The following is a 20804-nucleotide window of genomic DNA, read 5'->3' as shown; positions in this document are numbered from 1 at the left end:
CTGCCAAGGCTCACGGGGAGATGGCTGCAAGTGGTTTTCAACAGAGGCAAACAACATCTTTTCCTTCAGCCCCAGCAGATACCAGCACAGAGAATTTCAGCTCCAGCAGGTAGTTTGCCAAAGTCCCGTACCTGGATGCCAAGTGCTGTTGTGAGAGGTGTCGGGCATCTGCAGCTCAAGAGGTGCAGGCAGGACAGGGCCAGGCAATGCCTGCACAGGCAGGGGCTGCTCCTCCAGGGACCCCACAGCACCAGCCAGCAGCCGGCAGCTCACAAGACCATTTCCAGCAGTTGCTCCTGGGGTGCCCTGGCCGGCGTGTGCCCGGGGCTCTGCTCAAGGGTGACCCAGCCATGAGGGACCTCGCCCAGCACCCACCACAGCCCCAGCCCCCCTGAGCCCATTGCCCAAACTCTGCTCCCTCTGTCGCTTTTTCTGCAAAAAATCCCCGGCACCAGCTTGGCTATTTTTACTGAGGAGAGTATAATAGCAAAGTGCTGCTCAGGAGCTATTTCTGCTTGCAGAACCTCAACAAATGACTTTGAATTAATGAAGGAGACTACCCGAGTGATTAATGTGCAGGGACTATCTCCCCAGAAATGTCCTCCCACATGTCTAATGTCCCTGGGCTGGCACAGTTAGCGCAGCGATGGCTCTGCCCTCCTGCCACGCCCATTGCCGGTGAAGCAAAACGTGCCTGTGCACCCCCAGATGTAGGTCCCTGCCGCCCCAGGACACGGGTCCCTGTGCACTGCAGGACGTGGGTCCCCAGTGACTCCAAGATGTGGGTCCCCGCACACCCCAAGATGCGCTTTGCCCGCTCGCGTGCCCATGTCCGTCTCACACCTGTTCCCCCCCACGGTGGCTGGGACACTCAGGATCCTCTATCCTCCACATTCTCGGTAAAAGCCAATGAGATGATTACAGAGAGCACATTTGCCATTGTGCTTTCAGGGTTCCCATGCTGGGGTCTTGCTCAGACACAGATCCCCGTGTCCCATGGCCATGATAAGGTGCGATGTGGTGTTTCAGCAGGGATGTTTAAGGGTGGCCGGAGAGCTCCCGTGGGGCTCCACGTCTACAGGGAGCCAGGCTCCCTGCTGGGCTCATGGCACGGCACACCAGCAGCTGCACCAGCCTCCGTGCCATGCCCTCACTGCTCCACGGTGAGAGCTGCCCAGCCCTCCTGTGCCCGCTCCCCACGGCAAAGCCGCACACGCCAGGGCTTCAGTTCCCCAACACCTGGCTGGCCTGTGCCATCCCACTCTGCTCGCACAGACCCGACCAGTGCCCGGCCATCGGCTCAGGCTCCAGATGGAGCAAAGGGCTGGTGCCGTGGGACCCTCGGGCAGGCACTGACACCACAGTGCCGGGGACAAAACAGCAAATTTTCCAGTTTGTTGGAGTAAAGGCAGAGAAGGGCAAAGCAGAGCCAGGCCTGCCATAAGCAAACCCACTGCTGCTGGTCCAGCTAAGCTCTTGAAGGGTTTTACTTTGCTTCTTGTTAAGTAAACAATAAATAAATTCAAATAAGCTTTAAAATGACGCATTATTTCCAAAATATAAAATCAACATATTCCAGAATTTTTTAAAATTTGGAGCAGGGCATTTTTCAGCCTGAACAATTTGCGAGACCGCTCTGGATGTTGTAACCAATGCAGCCGGGAGACTTTCCTGCAGACCAAGGCTGGTCACAGATGGTGCCTGGTTCTGCTGAAGGGGCCAGTGTGAGAGCAGGAGGACCAAGACAGAAACATCCCCAGCAACACCGCCCGCACAGAAGCGGTGACCATCACCCTTTCCCGCAGAAAGCGGTTTTGTTGTGCCATCACAGGGGCCTTTCCACCCCGCGGCAGATGCCCACCGCCATCCCTCTGCAACAGGGATGCTCCCCGCCACGCTGGGGACCCACCTGCCTTCCATCCGCCCGTGGCAGATAGGTATGCGGCCGCCTGTTCATGAAGCTGATGGTTATTGCAGCTGACATAAAGGGCAAGGGAGGAGAATTTTCCTGCTCTGGATGGATGAGTCTAAAAATCCACAGCCAGAAATGACAGCTTTTAACTTCCCTGACCTACATTACCATGTGCTCTGGGAAGACAGGACCTGGGACTCAGAGGAGGAGATGGGTGGTCGGGCAGCTCATTTGCTTGCTGACAATAAGAAAAAATCCCAGAGGCTGCAATTTCTCTCCTCTGCTTCTGGACGGACCGTAAGGATGCTCATGCACGGGCACTAGCGCCGAGCATCAGCTGTGTCGGCTGGGCTGCGAAGCCCCACACCCATGAGCAGGCAGGGCGCCCTCTGCAGTGGGGGGCTTCATCCCATGTGAATCCCACCCTAAGCCTTGGGCAGAAATATTTGTAAAAAGAAAAAAAAAGATCAATTTTTCCCCTCTCTGCCACATTATCCAGCGATGCTGGCAGACAGTCACATAGGCATCGCCAGTACCACATAGGCATTGCCTGTACCACCACTTTTTCTCAACAATCCAACAACCGACAGCTTCTCCGACAGGATTCCCACCGCCCCAGAGGGGACTGCTGCTCAAGCACCCGGCTGCGGAATTTGGAAGCTGGAGCTCAAGTACCCGAGACATCGATGCTAAACTTAACTCCAGATCTGGAAAACCTCGGGAAGGTGTTTGACGCCTGCGCTGGGCCTTGGGACAGGTGGGTATTTACTGCTGAGCACGCAGTGCCCCGATGTGCCTGGATGCCATCCCCAGCCTCGGGGGCTGTGCAGGGACACACACTTTGCACTCGTGATGATGTGCAAAAGGCAGCTGTCAATTACAGTGGACCTCAGCCTTTTGGAAAACCATTTGTAAACGTTTAAAAAACCCATGGCCCTGACCACCACTGGTGGATGAGTACCTTTAACTTATGCACCTTGCTTGGTTCACAAGTCCTGCAAACGCCGGTTTGTCCAGCATGGAGCTGCCTGGCCTGCAGCCGGCCCTTGGTGACGGTGACGAGCACAACCTCAGCCGCGGCTCCCGTCTGCAACCTGCCCAGCATCCCCATCTGCTCATGTTGTGTGTACTGCTGGGGGAACAATTCATTCCATGACTTCAGCTCCTTTGTTCACAGAACATCTGTAAGAAGGCCATGTTGTCCCAAAATTGCCGTATTTGGATTTATATGACAAATTTGGGGAACAGTTTTTCATCCTATGACAAAGCCAGTTCCCGCAGAGGCAAGGTGTCCTGCACTCAGACTCAGCTGTAATCGCTTCATCGCCATCAGTCACACAGATCCCACTACATTATCCTGTCCTTTGAACAAGCATCATGTGAATAATCAGAAAGACAGCAATCAGGCAGCAGCACACTCAGACTGATACCCCAAAGAAAAAACAGACTTTTCTAGAAGACAAGAAGTGCGTTACCCTCCTGTGCAAAGCATGTTTTGCACAGACTCTGCTGGGGCTGGATGCACAGCTAACGCAGGATTTCTGCGTGGCACGGGGATTGCTTGTTGTCTCCAGGCAGCCCTGTTGTACCAACCTGCTGATTTTGCTTCGCTGCCCCCGTGCTGGGCCCCGGTGTGCAGGCAGCCACCCTGCGCCCTGCGCGGGAGCATCCTCACCCCATCGCCTTGCACCCCCAGAGCAGAGCAGAGGGTGCCCAGGCTGTGGGCAACCCTGATCAGGGTGTTCATGGAAGCCCTGCTCGCCCCAGCAAGAAGCTGCTCTGCAGGTGGGATCTGTCCCCTCCTGCCACCGGGACTGAAGCTGCTCTGAGCCCTTCCCTCTCCACCTCAACTCGGGACCATGTTCAAAGCCACTTGTGGGTCCTCTGCTGCTGCTCCCACTCATCTAGAGCATGGTCTGTGGCCTAGATAAGCCTGGCCAGCTGGGCACTAAGCAGAGGTGCCCAAGATGTGAACCCATCATCTGCAGCTCCCCTGGCCATTATTGGAAAGAGCCAGGGGGTCCTGGGGGGCACATGCTGCTCGTCATCACCACGGGGGCTGAGATAGCAGCACCCAGCAAAGGCACTTGCATCTAATGCTGGAGGAGAAGGTCTGGACAAATGTCTGGCTGCTCCAGAAGGGCCATCATCACCCTCTTCATCAGAGGGACCAGCAGTGGGTGTCTGCCCAGTCCCACCCGTAGAGTGAGACTGCGTTTGTCCCTGGCTCACCCATAGCAGCCCTTTCTGAGGGTACCAGGAGCCCAGGTGAACATCCTCATGCTGGGACAGGCAGAGCTGGATCCCATGGCCCGTGCTGCTGCACCCTCGGATTGCTGCCTGAGCTCTCCTGTCGCCCAGGACAGCTCCGTCAGCGGGGTCTGGGGCTTGGCTCCAAGAGAACCAGGGCTGTCAGGCTGGCTGGGGCTGCTGCAGGTACCCGACGCGCTGTGAGGGCAGGCATCCTGGAGGCACCCAAGCATCCCCCAGTTCCGCTTCCCTCCAGCTCTTCCAGTGTCTCAGGGATGGGTGCCACTGGACAGGGTCCCCTCAGTGACCGCGCTTTGTCTCCACTCAGCGCCCACTACTCTTTGTGCTGCTGGTGCTGAGAAGAGATGTGGCTTTCTCATGCCCTCCTTAGCTGTGCAGGCGAATGAGCAGGACCGGGGCTGGACACACACTCCATGGAGATGGAAGACAAACTCCTTCCCTGACATGCCGGTGGGAACCATTTCCACAAGGCTTCTCCCACCCCACTGGGAAACCACAGCCTCACGCACACACCCACCGACCCCTCATCCTCAGCTTTGCATCATGGTACAAAATGCTTCCTTGAGTCTCCCTGGCCCCCTGATAGCACAGACAATAAATGTTACACCCATCCCTGGCAAACGCTTCAGAGATGGAGAAGAACATCTCCAGCTATAGGCTGTGCCTTCACAAGAGCAGCCCAGGCTTTGTGGGGAAAAAAGACACATAGCTCCAGAGAGCTTCTGAGTTTCAAGTCAAGGGTTTCACACAGTGCTACCACTTGACTCAGCATCATGTTGGCTCTCATCTGAGACACAGAGGGCTGCTGGCTAAGAATAACTCACAACACCGGGGTACAGGTCTGCAAACGTGACTCAAGGCTGGATCTGCGGAGCAAACCCAGCCAGGATTCCCACTGCCCAACTCAAGTGCGATGGAGAGCCCTCACCCCGCACCAGGGCCTTCCAAGTCCTGAGCACATGGCCTCGAGCTTGGGGACAGATCAGCTCCAGACCCCCGCGTCTGCTCAGCTCTTCTGCCGGGATCTCACCTTGGCTGCGCCCCACCACGTGCAGTCCCACCTGGGGCACCCGGTGTCCAGTCTGCCCTCCCCTGCAATGCAGCACGGACCTGGGGGGTCTCTCATGGCCCCTTCCACCAAGGGGCAGGAGATGTGACCACACGAAAGCACATCCCAGCATTCTCACCCTCGGGGGGGGCCGGCAGTAGGTCCCAGGAGGTGGCATGGCCCAGACACCACGGCGTAATAAAAGGGAGGGTTCACCCCCCCTCGCCACCCCAGCACCGCCGGGTGCACGCCCATCGTGCTGCCGGCACCACTGCCCCGAGCAGCCCAAATGCCAACCTCCCACACCGAGCAGGGCAGCGTAGGAGGACCTGGCAGACCCCTCCTCCGGGCCACAGCCTGAAGACCACTCAATAATAAAATATCTTCCAAATGCAACTGGTTTGAAGAACATTTCATTTGTGGAAAAACTTAACAAAAACAGAAAAGAAAGTTTCCAGAGGCATCCAAATCCCCTCTTTGGTGTTTCAGTTTTTCAAATAACTTTGCTCCTTTATTCTTACATGCACTGTGTGCTAAAAATACACTGCATTCCCAGCAGAAAAAGCCACCACCAAAGCAAAATATGTGAACTTCAAAAAAAGGGGAGTTTTGAAAGATCCACCTTTTAAAATTTCTCCTTTGTGGAGAATGTGAAACCTTTCAGGCTTTACTCCAGCGAAGAAGGAATCTAAACCTGAAACTCCTCTGCTGCAGGGAATACCATCCTCACAGCTCCAGTTGTAACTGCCTGGATAGATAAATGCCCTCAGAAAACAATTAATGGTGATCACAGGCAATGCCAGAAATTTCCTCGGCACCTTCCTTTCAAAGGAAGAGCCGGTGATGCTGAACACGGCTCGGTACCAGGTGAGCTGGAAGAAAACATTCTATCTGGTTTGTAGAACTCGGACACCTTCCTCTCAGAGACCTGCCAGCTTTGTGTGCCATTTGCTCGCTTTCACCCTCCTGCACAGACCTTGCTGCAGATCTGCACCATAAATATTCTGCTGCTTATCTCATCTGGTGTGCCATTAATTAGTTGGCAAAGCAGTGGGCATTCAAGTGCTTGAGCACTTTCATTTAAATTTGTCCTAATGAATTACACAAAATTATGAGCCAGAAGCTAAACCTTGGTAAATTGGTGCAGATCAGCGGCCCGGTAAATATTTGGTACTGCAGGGTCTCATTTACACCAAGGATAAATCATCCAGGTGCATTTCGAAATGGAAAGGGGCTGTGACATCCTCCCCTTAATGTTTACCTGGTGGAAAATCCCTCCTTCACAAACACGAGGAGTCAGAACCTGGTGAGCAAGCTTGATTTAAACCTGGCAAGCAAGCTTGACTGAAGCCGAACCAGGAACGCGCAACAACATCTATTACACTGCTACCCAAAGAGACACAGCTGACGAAACAGGACAGCAGCATGACCCCCTTGCAGACACAGACCCTTCCTTGCTGCCATAGCTGACTGTGTGGCACACCGGAGGCTGCTCCAATGCGAGGGCCGGGACTGCAAGGAGGCACAGCTGTTGCAAAAAAACGGTATTTTGATCTGAACAGGGAAATATTCCCGTGATCCCTGCCGGGAGCGAGGAGACATGCCACGGAGCGGTGGTGCTGCACTGCCTCGCTCTTGTGGCAGGGTTTTTTGGAGTGCTGAGCGTGATATGATTAGCCAGAGGCAATTAAGGGGCTTATTTCCTTCCAGGCTGCCCCTTGCCGCAGGCGGGTCCCCATGGGACCTGTCCCGCAGTCTGCCGGCCATGCTCACCACCACCTCCCTGGGAGCCTGCTTAGGCAGAAATTATGCAAGACCTGCAGAGCTGGACCCAAAATGCACGGTGCCTCCTGCAAGCACCCAGCCTGGGCTGCCAGCACCCAACCTGGGCTGCCAGCGCCGAGAAAACCACCCCCGCTCCTCCCTGCAAGGGGCTTCCCGGTGACACAGGCGACACAGGCACCCAACCGGGTGTGCGGCCACACTCCACGCACGGCGGCCGAGGGGTGAACTCAACTGCGACGGGCTCCTCTCCACGTTCATGAGACTGGAGGTGATTTTGGAAGCTAGGGTGGCGATGGACAGGGATTTGCACCCCCAGGCTGGAAGCCAGTCCTTCTTCCACCCTGCCCGGCACCATCCCCCTCCCCACCTGGCTGCCCAGGCGCACCCCGACTTCCAGCAAATGACACCCGACAAACAAGCCGGAGGTCGCCAGCATTGCACACCACGCTGCTCGGCGCCACCCTGCCCACCTAGGGAAGGTGCAGCCAGGGGAGAGAAACCCACCCCCCGGGCCCGTGGGGGGCTGCCGTCCTCACGGCCGGGTCCCCAGGCACTGCCCGGGGAGGGGCAGGGGGGGACACCCAGATTCTCCCAGGGCCTCGCAACGGCTTTGCCGTTCCAGGGCTGTTCCACCCGCAGACATTAGCATCTGGCGAGGAGCACCGCAGCCAAGGACCGGCCCTGCCTGTGGCACGGGGGGGCCCCCGGGTCCGGTGCTCCCCACCGCCCGCGGAGGGGATGCGCGGTGTTTCCAGCCGGGTCTGTGACAGGAGCACAAACGGCACGTGCGGGGAGTGGGAACGGGGTGAAACCCGCGTGAAAACAAGGCCCTGCACCCCCCAGCCCCCCCCTGCTCTGAGCACCGTACACCCATCGCCCAGGCCGCCCGCGCCGAGGGACCGGGTGTGGGTTTGACCCCCCCGCACCCTGGCAAACCCCGGGGGGTGCGTGCAGGGAGGGTGGGGGCTGCATCAGGTACCAGAACCGAACGGCCGAGCCACAGCGTGGACGGAGCGACCCCACGGGAGCCCCGGCCCCCCCCACGCCCCGCCGGGGCCACTGCCCCAAGACCTCGGCCGGGCCGGTGGGGCCGCGCCGCGGACACGCGTGGGGCGCGGGGCTCCGCTGCGCAAAGCGCGGCCCCGCGGCCGCCAGGGGGCGCCTCGCGCCGCAGCCCCGCCGCCAATTACCGGCGGCTAATTAGCCGCGGGGGGGGGGGGGGGGGGAGTGGGTGTAAAGCGGGGGGGTCCGGGCTGAGCCCGACACCCCCACAGCGAACTCACCCGCTGCCCCGGGGTGCGCTGGCAGAGCGGCCGGGGCACCGGCACTGCAACCCCGGGGAGCGTCCCCCCCTCCCCCGGCACAGGCCAGCCTCATCCCCCGCCCCGGTCACGCGTGGGGCAGGTCCCGGGCGCCGGACAGGTCCGCTCCGCGGCGGGGGCGGGAGCCCCGGGGAACGGGGCTGCGTGCGGGGCCGGAACCGGGGCCGGAGCGACCCCGGGGCGTCATCCCCCTCCGACAGCGGCCGGTGCAGGGGGGCGCCGGCCCCGGGCCCCCGTCGCGCCCACCTGCTTCTCCAGGGAGTCCTTGGCCGAGAGGGAGGGCTTGGGGGAGGGCGCCCGGTCGCAGACGCAGCCCTCGAGCAGGTAGAGCCCCGAGGGCCGGGAGCTGGAGTCGGTCTCGAAGTAGAAGAGCATGTTCTGCAGCAGCGCGAACCACTTGGTGTGCCATTTTGTGTTGTCGGAGCTCCGCTTGCTCAGGTAGCCCTTCCTGGCGCCGTCCTTCTTCGCCAGCAGCCCCAGGTAGGTGACGTGCCCGTCATTGAGCCGCATCCCCTTCTGCATCTTGGTGGGCACCGCCAGCTCCTCACATGGTCCCCGCCGGGCAGCCGGCGGGCGGGTCCCTGGCAAGCAGCCGCAACCCCCGCGCCCGCATCAGCGGCTCCCGCTGCCTCCGGAGAACCGGCGGCCGCCGCGGCGGCTCATGCCGCGGCCGAGCCCCGGCGCCCTGCCCGCGCAGCGCTCGCCTCCCGCGGCGCCGGCGCCGGCGGCTCTGCCGGGGGAGCGCCGCGTCCCGGAGCCGCGTCTCCCGCAGACGGGCGAGTCATGTGATGCCGGAGCCGGCGGCGGCACCGGGAGCCCGTCAGCGCCGGCCCGAGCCGTGCCGCGCCGTGCCGTGCCGTGCCGCTCCGCGGCGGGGCTGGCCCTGCCCTGCCGCCGGCTGCGGGGGCGGCCGCGCCGCGCTCCCCGGGGCCGCCCCCCCCCCCCCGCCCCATCCCGGGCCGCGGGACGCCGGGGGCGCACGCCCCGTCCGTCGCCGGCAGCACCGGCACCGCTCCGCGCCGCGCGGGACCTCCGGGCACACGGGACCCCCGGGCCGGCACGGACCCCTGCCCACAGAGGGAGCCCGGGGCCAAGAGGCAGCCCCGGGCACGTGGGACCCCCGGGCACAGCTGGAGTCCCGGGCCGAGGGGGGAGCACTGGGACAGATGGGACCCCCGGGGCAGACAGGGCGCCTGGACAGAGCGGGAGCCCCGGGCCAAGAGGGACCCCCAGACTTGATGGGAGCCCTGGGTGAAGAGGGGCCCCAGGCCAAAAGGGAGCCTCAGGCCAGGAAGGACCTGGGCTCAAATGGCACCCTGGCCTGAGTGGGACCCTACATGGACAGGGACTCCTGGGTGAAGCAGGACCCCCCGGGCCAAGGGGGGACCCCCAGTTTGAGATCAGCCCAGGACTGACACAAGCCCTGGCTTGCCATGAGCCCCAGACTGAGGAGGACACGCAGGTCAGGTGGGACCCCCAACCTGCGTGGGCTCTGCGTGAGGTTATGCTCGGTTGGGCACCCACTCCACACACCCCAGGCACCCACTCCAACCTCGGGCACCAACCCCCCCGCTGTCCCAGGGGAGCACTCCCCGTGTCCCGCCCTGTGCGTGTTGCTGACCATGGGACATCCCCACTTGTGGCCTTCCCCTTGGCGGGTCCTAGGCACAGCCTGCGCCTCCCCACCCAGCAGCATGTCGCTGATCCAGTCCCTGCACACTGCAATCCCTAACACTGCAGTCCCTCAAGCCAGGTGGTCCCTCCACATGCAGAGGTATCAGCACCCCTCAACACCGTCCTCTCCCTTCCCACCCTCTGCCTCTCCTTAGGGCACGCTGGCAACTGCACAGCCGCTCCCAGATGTCACACACAGGAGAGAAGAGGACCCAGTTTCTCCATTTATTTGTGTTTGTCTCACTCTTCAATCCCTCTCCTCTGTCCTGGCCTTGTGCGCTGCACCAAGCAGGGCAAAGCTAGGAAAACCAGGCACTGGCCGCAGCTGGAGCCTGTGCAGGGCAGGGAGGGCCTTGGTGCTTCACATATCCCAGGGGCTCCCCACAGCCAGGAGCACTGGGTCGGTCAGACGCCTCGGTGATGGGCACATGCGAGACCTGAGGCAGCACGTGAACCCCGCTGCCCATGGGCAGCTGCCTGCCCACATCGGCAGAGGAACCGGCCCCAGCCCCAAGCATGACCAAGCCCCTGCAGACATGGAGGGCATCAGGAAAACCGTGTTAATTAGCTTTGTTTCCGCTGAAAATGCTGGCAGATCTCCAAGGAATTCAGTGAGGTCACAGGTTGCCATGGCAACAGGAGGGAACAGACTGGAATTGGGAAGGGTGCTGGCATTTCCAGGATGGAGCTGCTTGGCCTGGGTACTCACTGGGACACGGGCCATCGCTGCCCTGAGGGACACGGCCCGAGCACCTGCCGGGTGCCAGATCGGTGCTGGGGAGGTGATGAGCAGTCCTGGCCGGGAGCGGGAAGTGGGGCCGCACGCTGCCCTTGGCACCCCGTGCCCGCCTGCCCCTCCAGCTGGCAGGCAGGCTGCTGTCCTCCCGGCCAAATGCACCCACTGTTACCCAGATTACAAGTGGGTATTTAGCTCTAGGACTTTTTCCACCGGCACGGCTAACTCTCCTTCTTGGCCAGGGCTCTCCCCTCTTCCATTTTTCCAGCCTGATCAGTGAGGTGCCATATCCCATTTCACCACCGCAGCCTCTGCTTGGGGTGAAAGATGGGTCAAAGCATGCAGCAGAAGGTGCTCCCCATGACCAGCCTATCCTGCCAGCCCAGCGCTGCTCCAGAATAACCCCCAGAGAAGAAGCTGGGATGCTCTCCATCCCCTCCATCTCTCTGTGGATTAGCTGGAGCCAAGCAGGCAGCTGCCGGGCAGAGCTGAGCAGTGGTGGCCGTGGCTGTGGGGCCGAGCCTTCTCGCAGCTCCTCATCACAGGGAGCGAGCTCTGGGCAGTGCTGCCTGCTGTTGTGGCAGGGACAGTCAGGCAGGACCTGCTGCATATGAAATGGTGCGGTTGCACAAGGGGAGATCCTTCATGGAAGCCTGCAAAATCTTGGATCAAATAATAACGTGGAAGCCAGCACTGCCAATAATTCCTATACTGGACAAAAGTGGAAAAGCCATCTTGTGCCCCAGGAGTTGCTGAGCCCTCCAGCCAGCCATGGGGCCATGCCCAGAGATGCAGTGTGTCAGGGGACGTGGTGTGCCCAGGGATGCTGTGCACCCGCTGCCCGCAGGGCGAGGGTCCCCGCTGCCCTCCACTGCCTCGCTGGCATGAGCAGGTGGCCAGGACAACACCACTTACAGCACTGGGGATGAGCAGCGTTTCGCTGTGGTGGAGTTGGTACCACACGAGGAAGCTGGACTTCGTTCCCCAGATAGTGTTGGTTTAGCTCAGACTACCCTTAGATGATATGGAGGGTAATGGAAAAAATATCTGACAGCTTGCAAGGCTTGAGCAAATATGGAAACTTTGATGTCTAAAACAAAGGGAGGTTTATTTTTTGCATGTGACGTTTGCTTCGATCGATTCTAAGGCATTTGCAGTGTGACCCTTCTGCTCTGGGAAAGCAGAGGTGAAGCGTTCGTCACTTCTCCTGAGTGCCGCTGCACAGAAGAGCCAGACTCACTGCTGCTGGCTTCCATGAGACAGGGAGTTTGTCCAGAGTAAAGATTTCCCAGGGTTTCCAAGTATTTTAATTGCAGTGGCTTCTTCTCTCTTCATTTAACTTTTTAACAAACATTGAAGCGGCTCCTGTGGGCATCCCGCGCCAAGCCGAGGCTTGAGCCTGAGCAGAATTGCGTGCAGCAGGAGCAGTTACTGCAGCAACACTGGCAGACGCAGGGCCCGCTCGCAAGGGAGAGCCGGGGGGTCCGGGAACGCTGCTCGGGAGCAGCAGGAGGCAGGACAGTGGGGGGCTGTGGGGGCACACCGGCAGCAGGGGAGCTCCAGGAGTGGGACGGTCACCAGCAGAGACTTGCTGCTCCTAGCAGCTCTGAACACGCTGTGATGGGGTCTGGGGGACCAGGGTAGAGCATATCCTGAGCCAGCAATAAGGCAGGTGAAGGAGAGACGGTGATAGCGCCCATGGCTTGTTAGGGGCTCGGTGGGTGCCTGCATGTGCAGCCACAGGCTGAGCCCTGACCCGCTGGTGTGGCGCAGGACAGGTGTCTCGGTGCAGATCGGGTCTCCGGCAGACTGCCTGCTCATTCAGCACCTCAGTGCTGGGATGTGCTTGTCCCTGCGTCCTGCCACTGTTACCCGGGCAGGTGCAAAGCCTGTTGCTGTGCTCTGACTCCTTGTGAACCGCATCCTGTGATTTCCATGCCAAAATAATCAGCTGTGGAAAACACGGCCCTTGCTGCTCTCAGCCCATGCTTCAACCTCTTGCACTAGTGGGGCTCATGTTGACTCAGCTGGCAGCAGGCTCTTTTATACGCCAGCAGCCTCCTCACCAGTTCAGTTCCCATACAGTCTCCTCCCTCTTTCAAGCTCAGATGGAACAGTTTGCCACTCTGTACATCCAGCTCCAGTGGGGTGCACAGGCCGGGTGCCCGATGGCTTGCTATCCATCGCTGACACCCTTGCTCAGCCACATGAACATTTCCCCATCTCTGTGTGCAAATGCTCCCCGCCGGGCTGGCTCTCAGCACCCACCTTACCCGGCCAGCAGAGATGAAATGCCTTTGGGAGGAGCCCCACAGGCCACTGCTTGCCAGGGACCTTTGCTGCCAGCACAAGACACCCATGAGCCAAGGGCATCTTCCCAGAAAACACCCCAGGGCTGAGACCCACCGTGCTGCTGGCCCTCACCCTGCTGGCACGAGCCACGGTGGAGCAGCATGGGGCAGGGGGGTCCCACAGGCAGCGCTGGCAGCACAGCCCTGCTCCCCCAGAGCACTATGCAGCTCATGTGATGGTCAAACTTGCTGCCTGTTGCACTCCTGCCTCCTTTCCCATGGGATTTCAGATGCTCGCTGACCCCTTGGGCTGCTAAGCGCATCTCGCTGGCTGAACTGCAGGCTGAGGATGCTGAAGCTAAACATGTGCACGACAAAAAAACCCCACAGCCTTCCCAGCTCCCCACATGCTGCTGGGTTATGTGGGCGCTGGTATTTATCGGCGGCTCCCCCAGCTCCCTCTTGGCCTCTCCTGTAAAGGCCGGGCTTGGCTGCCACCCACGGGAAGCTGCAGGCAGCGGGGAGAGCCAGCAGGCAGCTGGCAAGGCACAGCCGAGACGCTGCTTGAGGAGCTCCCAGCCTGACAGCACAGAGACCAAAAATGGGAGGTTGTACTTCTGGTGACAAACTCGTTTCCTTCACTTGGAGCGGGGAGTAAAATGGGCATGTTTATCCAGTCAGGCTCAGAGCCATCAACCCAGGGCTGAGGCATCGAGCCGGCAGGTGCTGATGTTTGTGTCATTAAAACGCGTTTTCCCAGGACACAGCATCGTTCCAGGCTGCTGACAGCCGGGGACACGCTTACTTACAGTACTGAGTGTGGATACTCATTTCCTGCCCCCTGAGCTCCTCTTCTGTCTGTAGTATGTGTACAGTGTGCTTCCAACTGCTATGATGGACACAAAGTGTCTTGGACTCTGCCCAGACTGGGCTTTCCAAAAGGCACAAGCTGTAGTCAAAGTCAAGTCCATGGGCTCGGGCTCCTAAATCACACCAGCAAGTTTGAAAGTCCCGTCCTTGGTTGAGCAAGTTAAAGCTGTGCTTAAAATTTAACTGCAGCAGATGCCTGGTGAGTATGCTGTCACGGTGCTCCACGTGCCGCTGGAGGAGGTTTCAGCTGGTCCTGCTTGCCATGCCTGCACCCCGGGGCAGGGCTGGGCTGAGCAGGGACAAGTGGAGTTCAGAGCAGCTCTGCGGGCGTGAGGGCTCGGCTCTCCAGCAGCAGGGAGACAGAACCCACCAGGCTGTAGTGCAAAAGCAAAGTTTTTCCATTTGCTCAGCAGCAAACTTTGAAGGAGCAGGAATAGTAACTTCACATTTATTTCCAAGGCACCCTGGCACCCTGGCAGAGTTGATGGTGTACCAGATCATCTGTGGAGAGGACAAAGCAACCTGATTTGAAAGGCACCCTTGTTTAGAGCTGCTCTCAAGTGTGCCCTTGATCTTCATCCAATTCCCCAGCAGTGCTCCAGTGCTCTCTCCTTTGTGTTCTCAGAAATATTGCTAGGGCGATGGCAGGACAGAGCAGAGATTTTCAAAGCACAAGGAGGCATCTGTTGTGTTCACACAAAATGTCAGTGCTCCAGCCTGGTAAGCAATGCCCTCTCCAATACACCAGCGTCAGGAGAGTTGGACTCAGCACTTTATTGCACAGACAGTTCTCTGCTAATTGGCCCCATCCAGTGTTTCATTTTGGCAGACCAGGTTCCCATCACTACCATCACGCATTTAACCTTCCCTGACAGAGGAGTCTCCAGGGGAGAGAGAAAACCTGGTTCCTGGGGGCAACCTGTAAGTGCAAATCTGCAACCAGCAGCCCCTCCCTCTGCGAGCTAGAGCAGTGCTGCTCTCCCTACCTACACTTCAGCCTCTCCAGCCTTTGCTTTCTGCCCAGGGCAGCTCCATTGCACGTCCCGGGGCTGCTCCCCCAGGTGAGAACCAGCTGTGCTGCTGTGGGTCAGTGCGGTTCCCTCTCCTCCAGATGTTCGGAGCAAAACTCTGCTGCTGAGGGGCTGCCCTGCCGTGCTTGAGCAGGCGGGTGCTGAGAAGCCTGGGGCCAGTGCAGCTCCTCTGCTCTCGGTGCCCCTGCAAACCCACACAAGAACCTGCTCTGAGGCTGGGAAGCAGAAGAGCAGGAGCTCGGATGCCACAACGCAAGTGGAGCAGCACCGCAAGGTTGCCGGCGAGATGCTGGCTGCTGGGCGGGCTCCTGCCACCGCCTGCCATCGCAGAGGGAAGAGCAGTAGCCAGGTCCCTGCGGCACAAGATGCCTCTGGGCTCTGGGTGTCACTGGGCTGGTGGCACGCTGCCCACTGCAGTTCTCCAGTGCAGCTCCACCGGGTTGCAGATGTAAAGCCAGGCCGCCATGGCTTCCCAGTGGCATTGATCTGCAGAGATCAGCAGCCTCCTCGCAAAGGGGCTGGTGGAATACTGGTGGAAACGCCAAACCGAAGCTTCAGTGTGCCGCAGCTCTATGCAGCCGCCCCTCCTCCTTGCACACACATTCCTCTCCCGCTTTGGCACCATGGTTCCTGTGTAACCCTCGGCATTGCCACGTTTGGTTTCTTCAGGCAGTGGCCACTGACTAGGCTCCAGGACAGGGCACTCCCCGGTGCTGATCTTCAATCCATAACATATGCCACACCTGGGAATAAACAGTAGGATGAACATGGATTTGTCAAGCTGTTTACGTGGGAAAAGCATCTTCTCTGACCGTGTTATAAATCCCTCAGTAGTAACTGGTTTCACAAGCAAATGCTTCTGGAAACCTACCAGGCACTTCATCTATTTTGAATTTCACTAATTCAATGGCTGGCAAAACCAGAAAACAAGCCCTGCAGAGAGAGGTTCTCCACAAACACAATGGAGTTAGAAGCAACCTCCTCCCTCTTTTGCAAGCTAACTCATAATATTATGTAAAAATGCAAATAATGTCCGTGCGAAGCTACAGAGCCATAAGTGCCCAGAACAGAGCTCCAGCGAGGAATAACCCATTGCTCCTGGATGTGTGAATCACAGGCACAAGCAGTTTGGTTTACAAGCGTTTGCAGCGCAATGTGTGCTCAGCGGCCGTAAAGGGCCCTTTACGCCAGGGCTGTGCTGCGCCGTGCTAACGAACAGTGTGCCAGGAGGGCAATCCAGACGAACCATGGTAATTTCCCTTGCTACTCATGAGCACTTAGAGGGTTTGCAAAACTTAAATGCTGGTAAGAGCTGCCCATTGACTCCTCGGCTGAAGGAGCCCATAAGGTATTTGGAAATTGTTGCCCTCCAGGAGCGTGAGCTCAGGGGTGGTGGGGGAGCATGTATTAGTGCTTTGTGCATGCCAGGCAGGACAGGGACAGGGGCAGGGGCAGGGACAGGGACAGGAGGAGTGCCAGGGAGGTGGCACAGACCTGTGGCCTGGGGAGAGCCCTGGCCAGGGCATGATGCTGGTGCCAGTGGTGCATGGGGCTTACCGGGGAGCAGAGACCCCTCTCCCAGACTGAGCCCCACTGGTCCCAGTTGCCTGGGGGAGTGGGGAGATGAGGGAAATGGACTCAGGAGATTTGTGATCCCAGAGCCTTCAGCCATAACCTCTTCCTCCTCTTCCCAGGTTCTGCCTTTATGCTTCCTTCCCTGAGCTGAGCCAGTGAAGCTGCAGCTCTCCCTGGCCAAACGCTGCCAGCCTGGAGCCCGCTCACATCAGAGAAAAGCATGGCGTACGGCGTCCTGGCACCGGGGTGGCTCCTGTGCCCTGGGGACACCATGCTGTCACTCTGGGAAGGTGCTGGGCTCCAGGAGGGATGAGGTGCCCCACGCATCCCGTGGCTGACCAATGGTGGGAGCTGGAGCTTGGCCAGAAGCAGGAACGCCTGCTGAGCTGCGGGGCTGGAGCCTGCGGCACTGAGGAGGGGAACAGAGCTCAGCCCCAGCCCCACCGCCTGCCCGAGCCCTTCTCCAGCCACCTCCTGGCAGGCACTGCCCTTCCCTGGCTACACGCCTGCTTCTCCCACTGCACTGTGAACCAGAGACTTCCCTCCTGCCCACACAAGCGATGGCTCCTGGTGCCAAGGACCCGCCTGCAGCCAATGCCTGAGGTGGCATCGTCGTCTTGGAACCCGCTCAGCGACACGTGCAGAAGATGGGCTTTGTGCGCGCATGGCTCCGAGGGCGAAGGACTTTTTCATCAGCCAGGAGTCTGAAAAAACTTGTCAGAGGAGGGAATTCAAGATGCTCCAAGAGGTGCTGTGGCACGCTGGGCTGGAGGAGCTGCACTCCCACTGCAAAGTGTTCTCCCATCTAGTGGCTAAAATAAAAACCATTGGTGCAGCCTGGGCAGGGTGAGGAGCACTCGCTGGGGTCAGCGGGCTGCAGCCTGGCCAGGAGCAGCCGTGCTGGGCAGGGTGAGTGCCACCGGCCCCACCACCGACATGGATGTCCCTTTTCATCTCTGGAGCCCTGCTTCCCTGCCAGCACCCAGCCACCGGCACTGGAGCTGAGCAGACGGAAGAGTGACATTTGCAGGAAGTGCTGTGGGGGGAGAGGGACGTATAAACCAGGGTTCCTCACCAGCACGAAGATGCTACGAGTTCATCAGGCTAATTTGTCACTTAGAACTAAGTTCTCCGCGGTGGGTGTCAGGAAGGGGCTGGCTGCACATGACCCCCGGCTGCCAGCAAGTCGGCTACGCTGCAGAAATCATGTATTTGTTGACATTTTTTAAACGGAAAGCTTAAGGACTGTTATTATGCTGTGCAAAATTATTTCAGCAGCCCTTTGAACCACTAAGCTATTCTCTGGGAATCTCGACACCGGGGATGACAAAGTGGTAATTTATGCCAGCAGCTCTCGCTCACTCTCGAGCCCGCAGAGAGGGCTGCTGGCACAGCTCCTCGCTCCTCATCGTGCAGTGCTTGGGTGCCAGCTTCTTCACCTGAGATACAGGGAGGGAAAAGAGTTGCCTTCCCACATTTCATCAAGTCATGGCTTGCTTGGGTCCTTCCCCTCCTGGAAGGACTACGGAGCAGAGTGAGGCATGGCAGCATTTTACCTGTCGGGGACCCGCATTTGCAGGGAGCAGCTCCGAGGCCACCAAACCCCAGTGGCCCCTTCAGCCCCGTAGCAGATGAAGCAGCCAGCGAGAATAACTGCACTGCCTGGAAAAGACACGCCAGCTTTCTGCTGGGGGAGGCTACACAGCCCAGGCGGGAGCTCCGGGAATGACGGCTCGGCAGCAGGAATTGCAGTGCCGTGGGCATGCTGCTGCCAGGACAGACGGGGAGAGCAGAGGCTGGGGACATCTCTCCTCCCAGTGCTCAGGCCCAGCCTTGGGTGCCCCCAGGCTTCCTCAGTGTCACCCTGCCACCGGGCTGTGCCGGGGGGTGTGCAGTCCCTCGGCACTGATTGGGGCTGGCAGAGGCAATGCTAACCATGTTGTTGGGCTGACTGCCTCGTCTTCCAGCCCAAGAGCTCGTGGATTTGCTCTCTCCACAAATCATTTTGCTGCTCTGGGAAGCTACAGTCTCTTCCGGGTAACTGTGAGCCGCCCAGTGTGGTCCCAGCCGAACCGTGGCCAGGTAACACAGTGCCCACCATGCTCACTGGGGCCACCATGATGTTGGGATGATCCCTGCCTGCCTGGTGCTTCAAGGCCAGCAGCGCATCTCCCAGCAGCCCTGGCCGCAATGGGCAGCTCCTGTTACCGCAGGGACAGCCGCTCCCCTGCTGTCCCCTGGGTATACCAGTCCAGCGGTGGATCCGGCTGCTCTGCAGTGCCATGGGTCTCCACTGGATCTATGCATCCCGGCTGGCCTCAGCCATCCCTGTGACACTTTGCTCCACTAGGACAATGATACGGCATCTGCCCAGCCCAGCAAGACCACCAGGTACCTGGGCACAGACAAAAATTGTCCCCATCCCGTGGCAGGGTCGGGCAGAGGGGAGAGGTGCCAAGCAACCTGCTGCAGCACCCTGAGCCGCTGCCCCCTGGGCTCAAGAAGGATGTGCATCACTCATGGCCAGGCCCCACATTAAGCATGTGTGATCGCCTAAAGTGAATCATTAATATCTCCATGGAGCGTTCCCAGGGGAGCACACAGCAGCCGCCGCCGGGGCCACATCCCGCATGGGAGCCGGGGCTGCCACAAGCACAGCCACTGCCAGCACCATGTGTGCCGGGCACCCAAGTGCACCGGGGAGCTGTTATGGGGATGGGAGCTCTGCCGCTGCCGGCAATTTGTGTCAAGAGCAGCACCACACTGGGCTTCCTGAGCTGCCGCAGGAAGGCTCACTTAGCGCACATACAGCAGTGATTTGGTAACCGAACGTTATTTTTAGGCATTTCTGAGACAAACTGGAGTGTTTTACAAGCCTCTCTGAATGTATTACAGCTAAAATGTATTTTATATATTTGTGTGATGCTGTACTTCACAGGCCAGGGGTCCCTGCTGTTACATACAATATTTGCCACGATAGACAGAACAACGCTGAAACCTCCCCTGAAAATCACAGCTGCAGGCTTTTGAAGACATTTCCTGCCCCTACAGGTACAAAGTATTTTCAGGTACAAACATCCCCACTCACCCTGTGTCTGACTTTATTACTCCACGTTTGACTGGCAGCTTCCACGCTGCAGGTCACAGCATTGCCAGCCGCTGCTGAATGCCCAGAGCAGGAGCTGGGCTGTGCCACCAGTGCCCAGCCCCGTGCACAGCACCCCCAGCCCTGCACCAGTGCCCTAGGCATCCCCTGGAAACCACCCCATATCCCTGGGGGAGCACCCCGCGTCCCCAGGAAAGCACCCCACATCCCTAGGGGAGCACCCCCTGTCCCAGGGGAGTGCCCTGGCACGTGGCAGCCCGGGGTGGCTGGACAGAGAGCAGCCCCGGCCATGGCTTTGGGGCTGGGAAGGAGGGACACGTGCCCCTCTGGCCCTGGGAACAAGGGGTGGGTGGTGGTGACAGCTTTCACAGGCAGCTGCCCACCCAGGGCAAGCACAGTGCAGGCTCACGCCGGGACGGGTGAAGAGCCTTGCACCACCTCGTGCTAAAGCTCTCCTGAGCTCCAGTGCATGGCGGGGGGGCTGCAGTGCCAGCACCTCAGCCCCCACCCTGAGACAGGAGGTGACACAGAGAGAGGGCACAAAGCAGGCAAACCTCGACTCCCCCGGTTACGGCCAGGGAGGGGGATGCCTTGCAGCAACCTCCTCAATGGCGTCCTCGTGACCTCCTCAATGTTGTCCCCTCTCCCTCCCACTGATCTGGGTGCTGTTGGCAGCTCTGAGCCTCTGCCAAGCCTCCCACAGAAACAGGATTAGATATTAAAGAGTTGCATCATTTGCAGGAGTCTACAGGCTCCTTTGCATATCAGAGCCATAAGGACCTGCAGTTAGATGGGAGCTGGAAGGAAAATGGACAGCTCTAGCTGCGGGCTGAACCGAGCATTGTCCCAGGGTGGAGAATGGACAGAATAAATGGTAGCACTTCTAAATATTACTAACTACAAATTTGCTGGTTAGGGTTCATTTCTTCCCTTCACATATGTAGGCACCATCAGTGTTTGGGGGCAGTGAAGGCACATTTGCCGTTCCTTGCCATTTCTGCCCAGCAGCCCTGTGGGTGCAGCAGCACCCCAGGCCCTGCGCAGCGTGCCTGGGTGCCTACCTAAAAACAGGATTTCAGTGCACTGATTTGCTCGCGCCACAGGTTGCAAAACAGTCGTAGTGCTAAGCCAGAGTGGAAAAAAACCCCGTAAGTGGCCGTGTCCCTGGCAGGGGTGCAGCAGC

The 20804-nt window shown here is 59.2% G+C and overlaps 1 protein-coding gene and 1 long non-coding RNA gene across 3 annotated transcripts in view; one reads left to right on the top strand and one right to left on the bottom strand.

Annotated features, from left to right (window-relative positions):
- RASGRF1 (Ras protein specific guanine nucleotide releasing factor 1) overlaps positions 1-9220 on the bottom strand; it is a 45010-nt gene extending 35790 nt beyond the window's left edge. For both annotated transcript variants that reach the window (XM_052807613.1, XM_052807614.1), the window contains exon 1: positions 8585-9220. In XM_052807613.1, the coding sequence (XP_052663573.1) occupies positions 8585-8860 (276 nt within the window). In that variant the 5' untranslated portion in view covers positions 8861-9220. The remainder of the gene's footprint in view (positions 1-8584) is intronic.
- Positions 8673-20511, top strand: LOC128150892 (uncharacterized). Its single transcript, XR_008238221.1, has 2 exons — positions 8673-8818; positions 16635-20511. It is a non-coding gene; the product is annotated as an uncharacterized LOC128150892 (long non-coding RNA).
- Positions 20512-20804: the final 293 nt, after the last annotated feature.

This window comes from Harpia harpyja, chromosome 14, assembly GCF_026419915.1.
Source record: "Harpia harpyja isolate bHarHar1 chromosome 14, bHarHar1 primary haplotype, whole genome shotgun sequence".
Taxonomy (NCBI): Eukaryota; Metazoa; Chordata; class Aves; order Accipitriformes; family Accipitridae; genus Harpia; species Harpia harpyja.
Note: the sequence above shows the minus strand (reverse complement) of the source record. Positions and strands in the feature narration are given on the sequence as shown.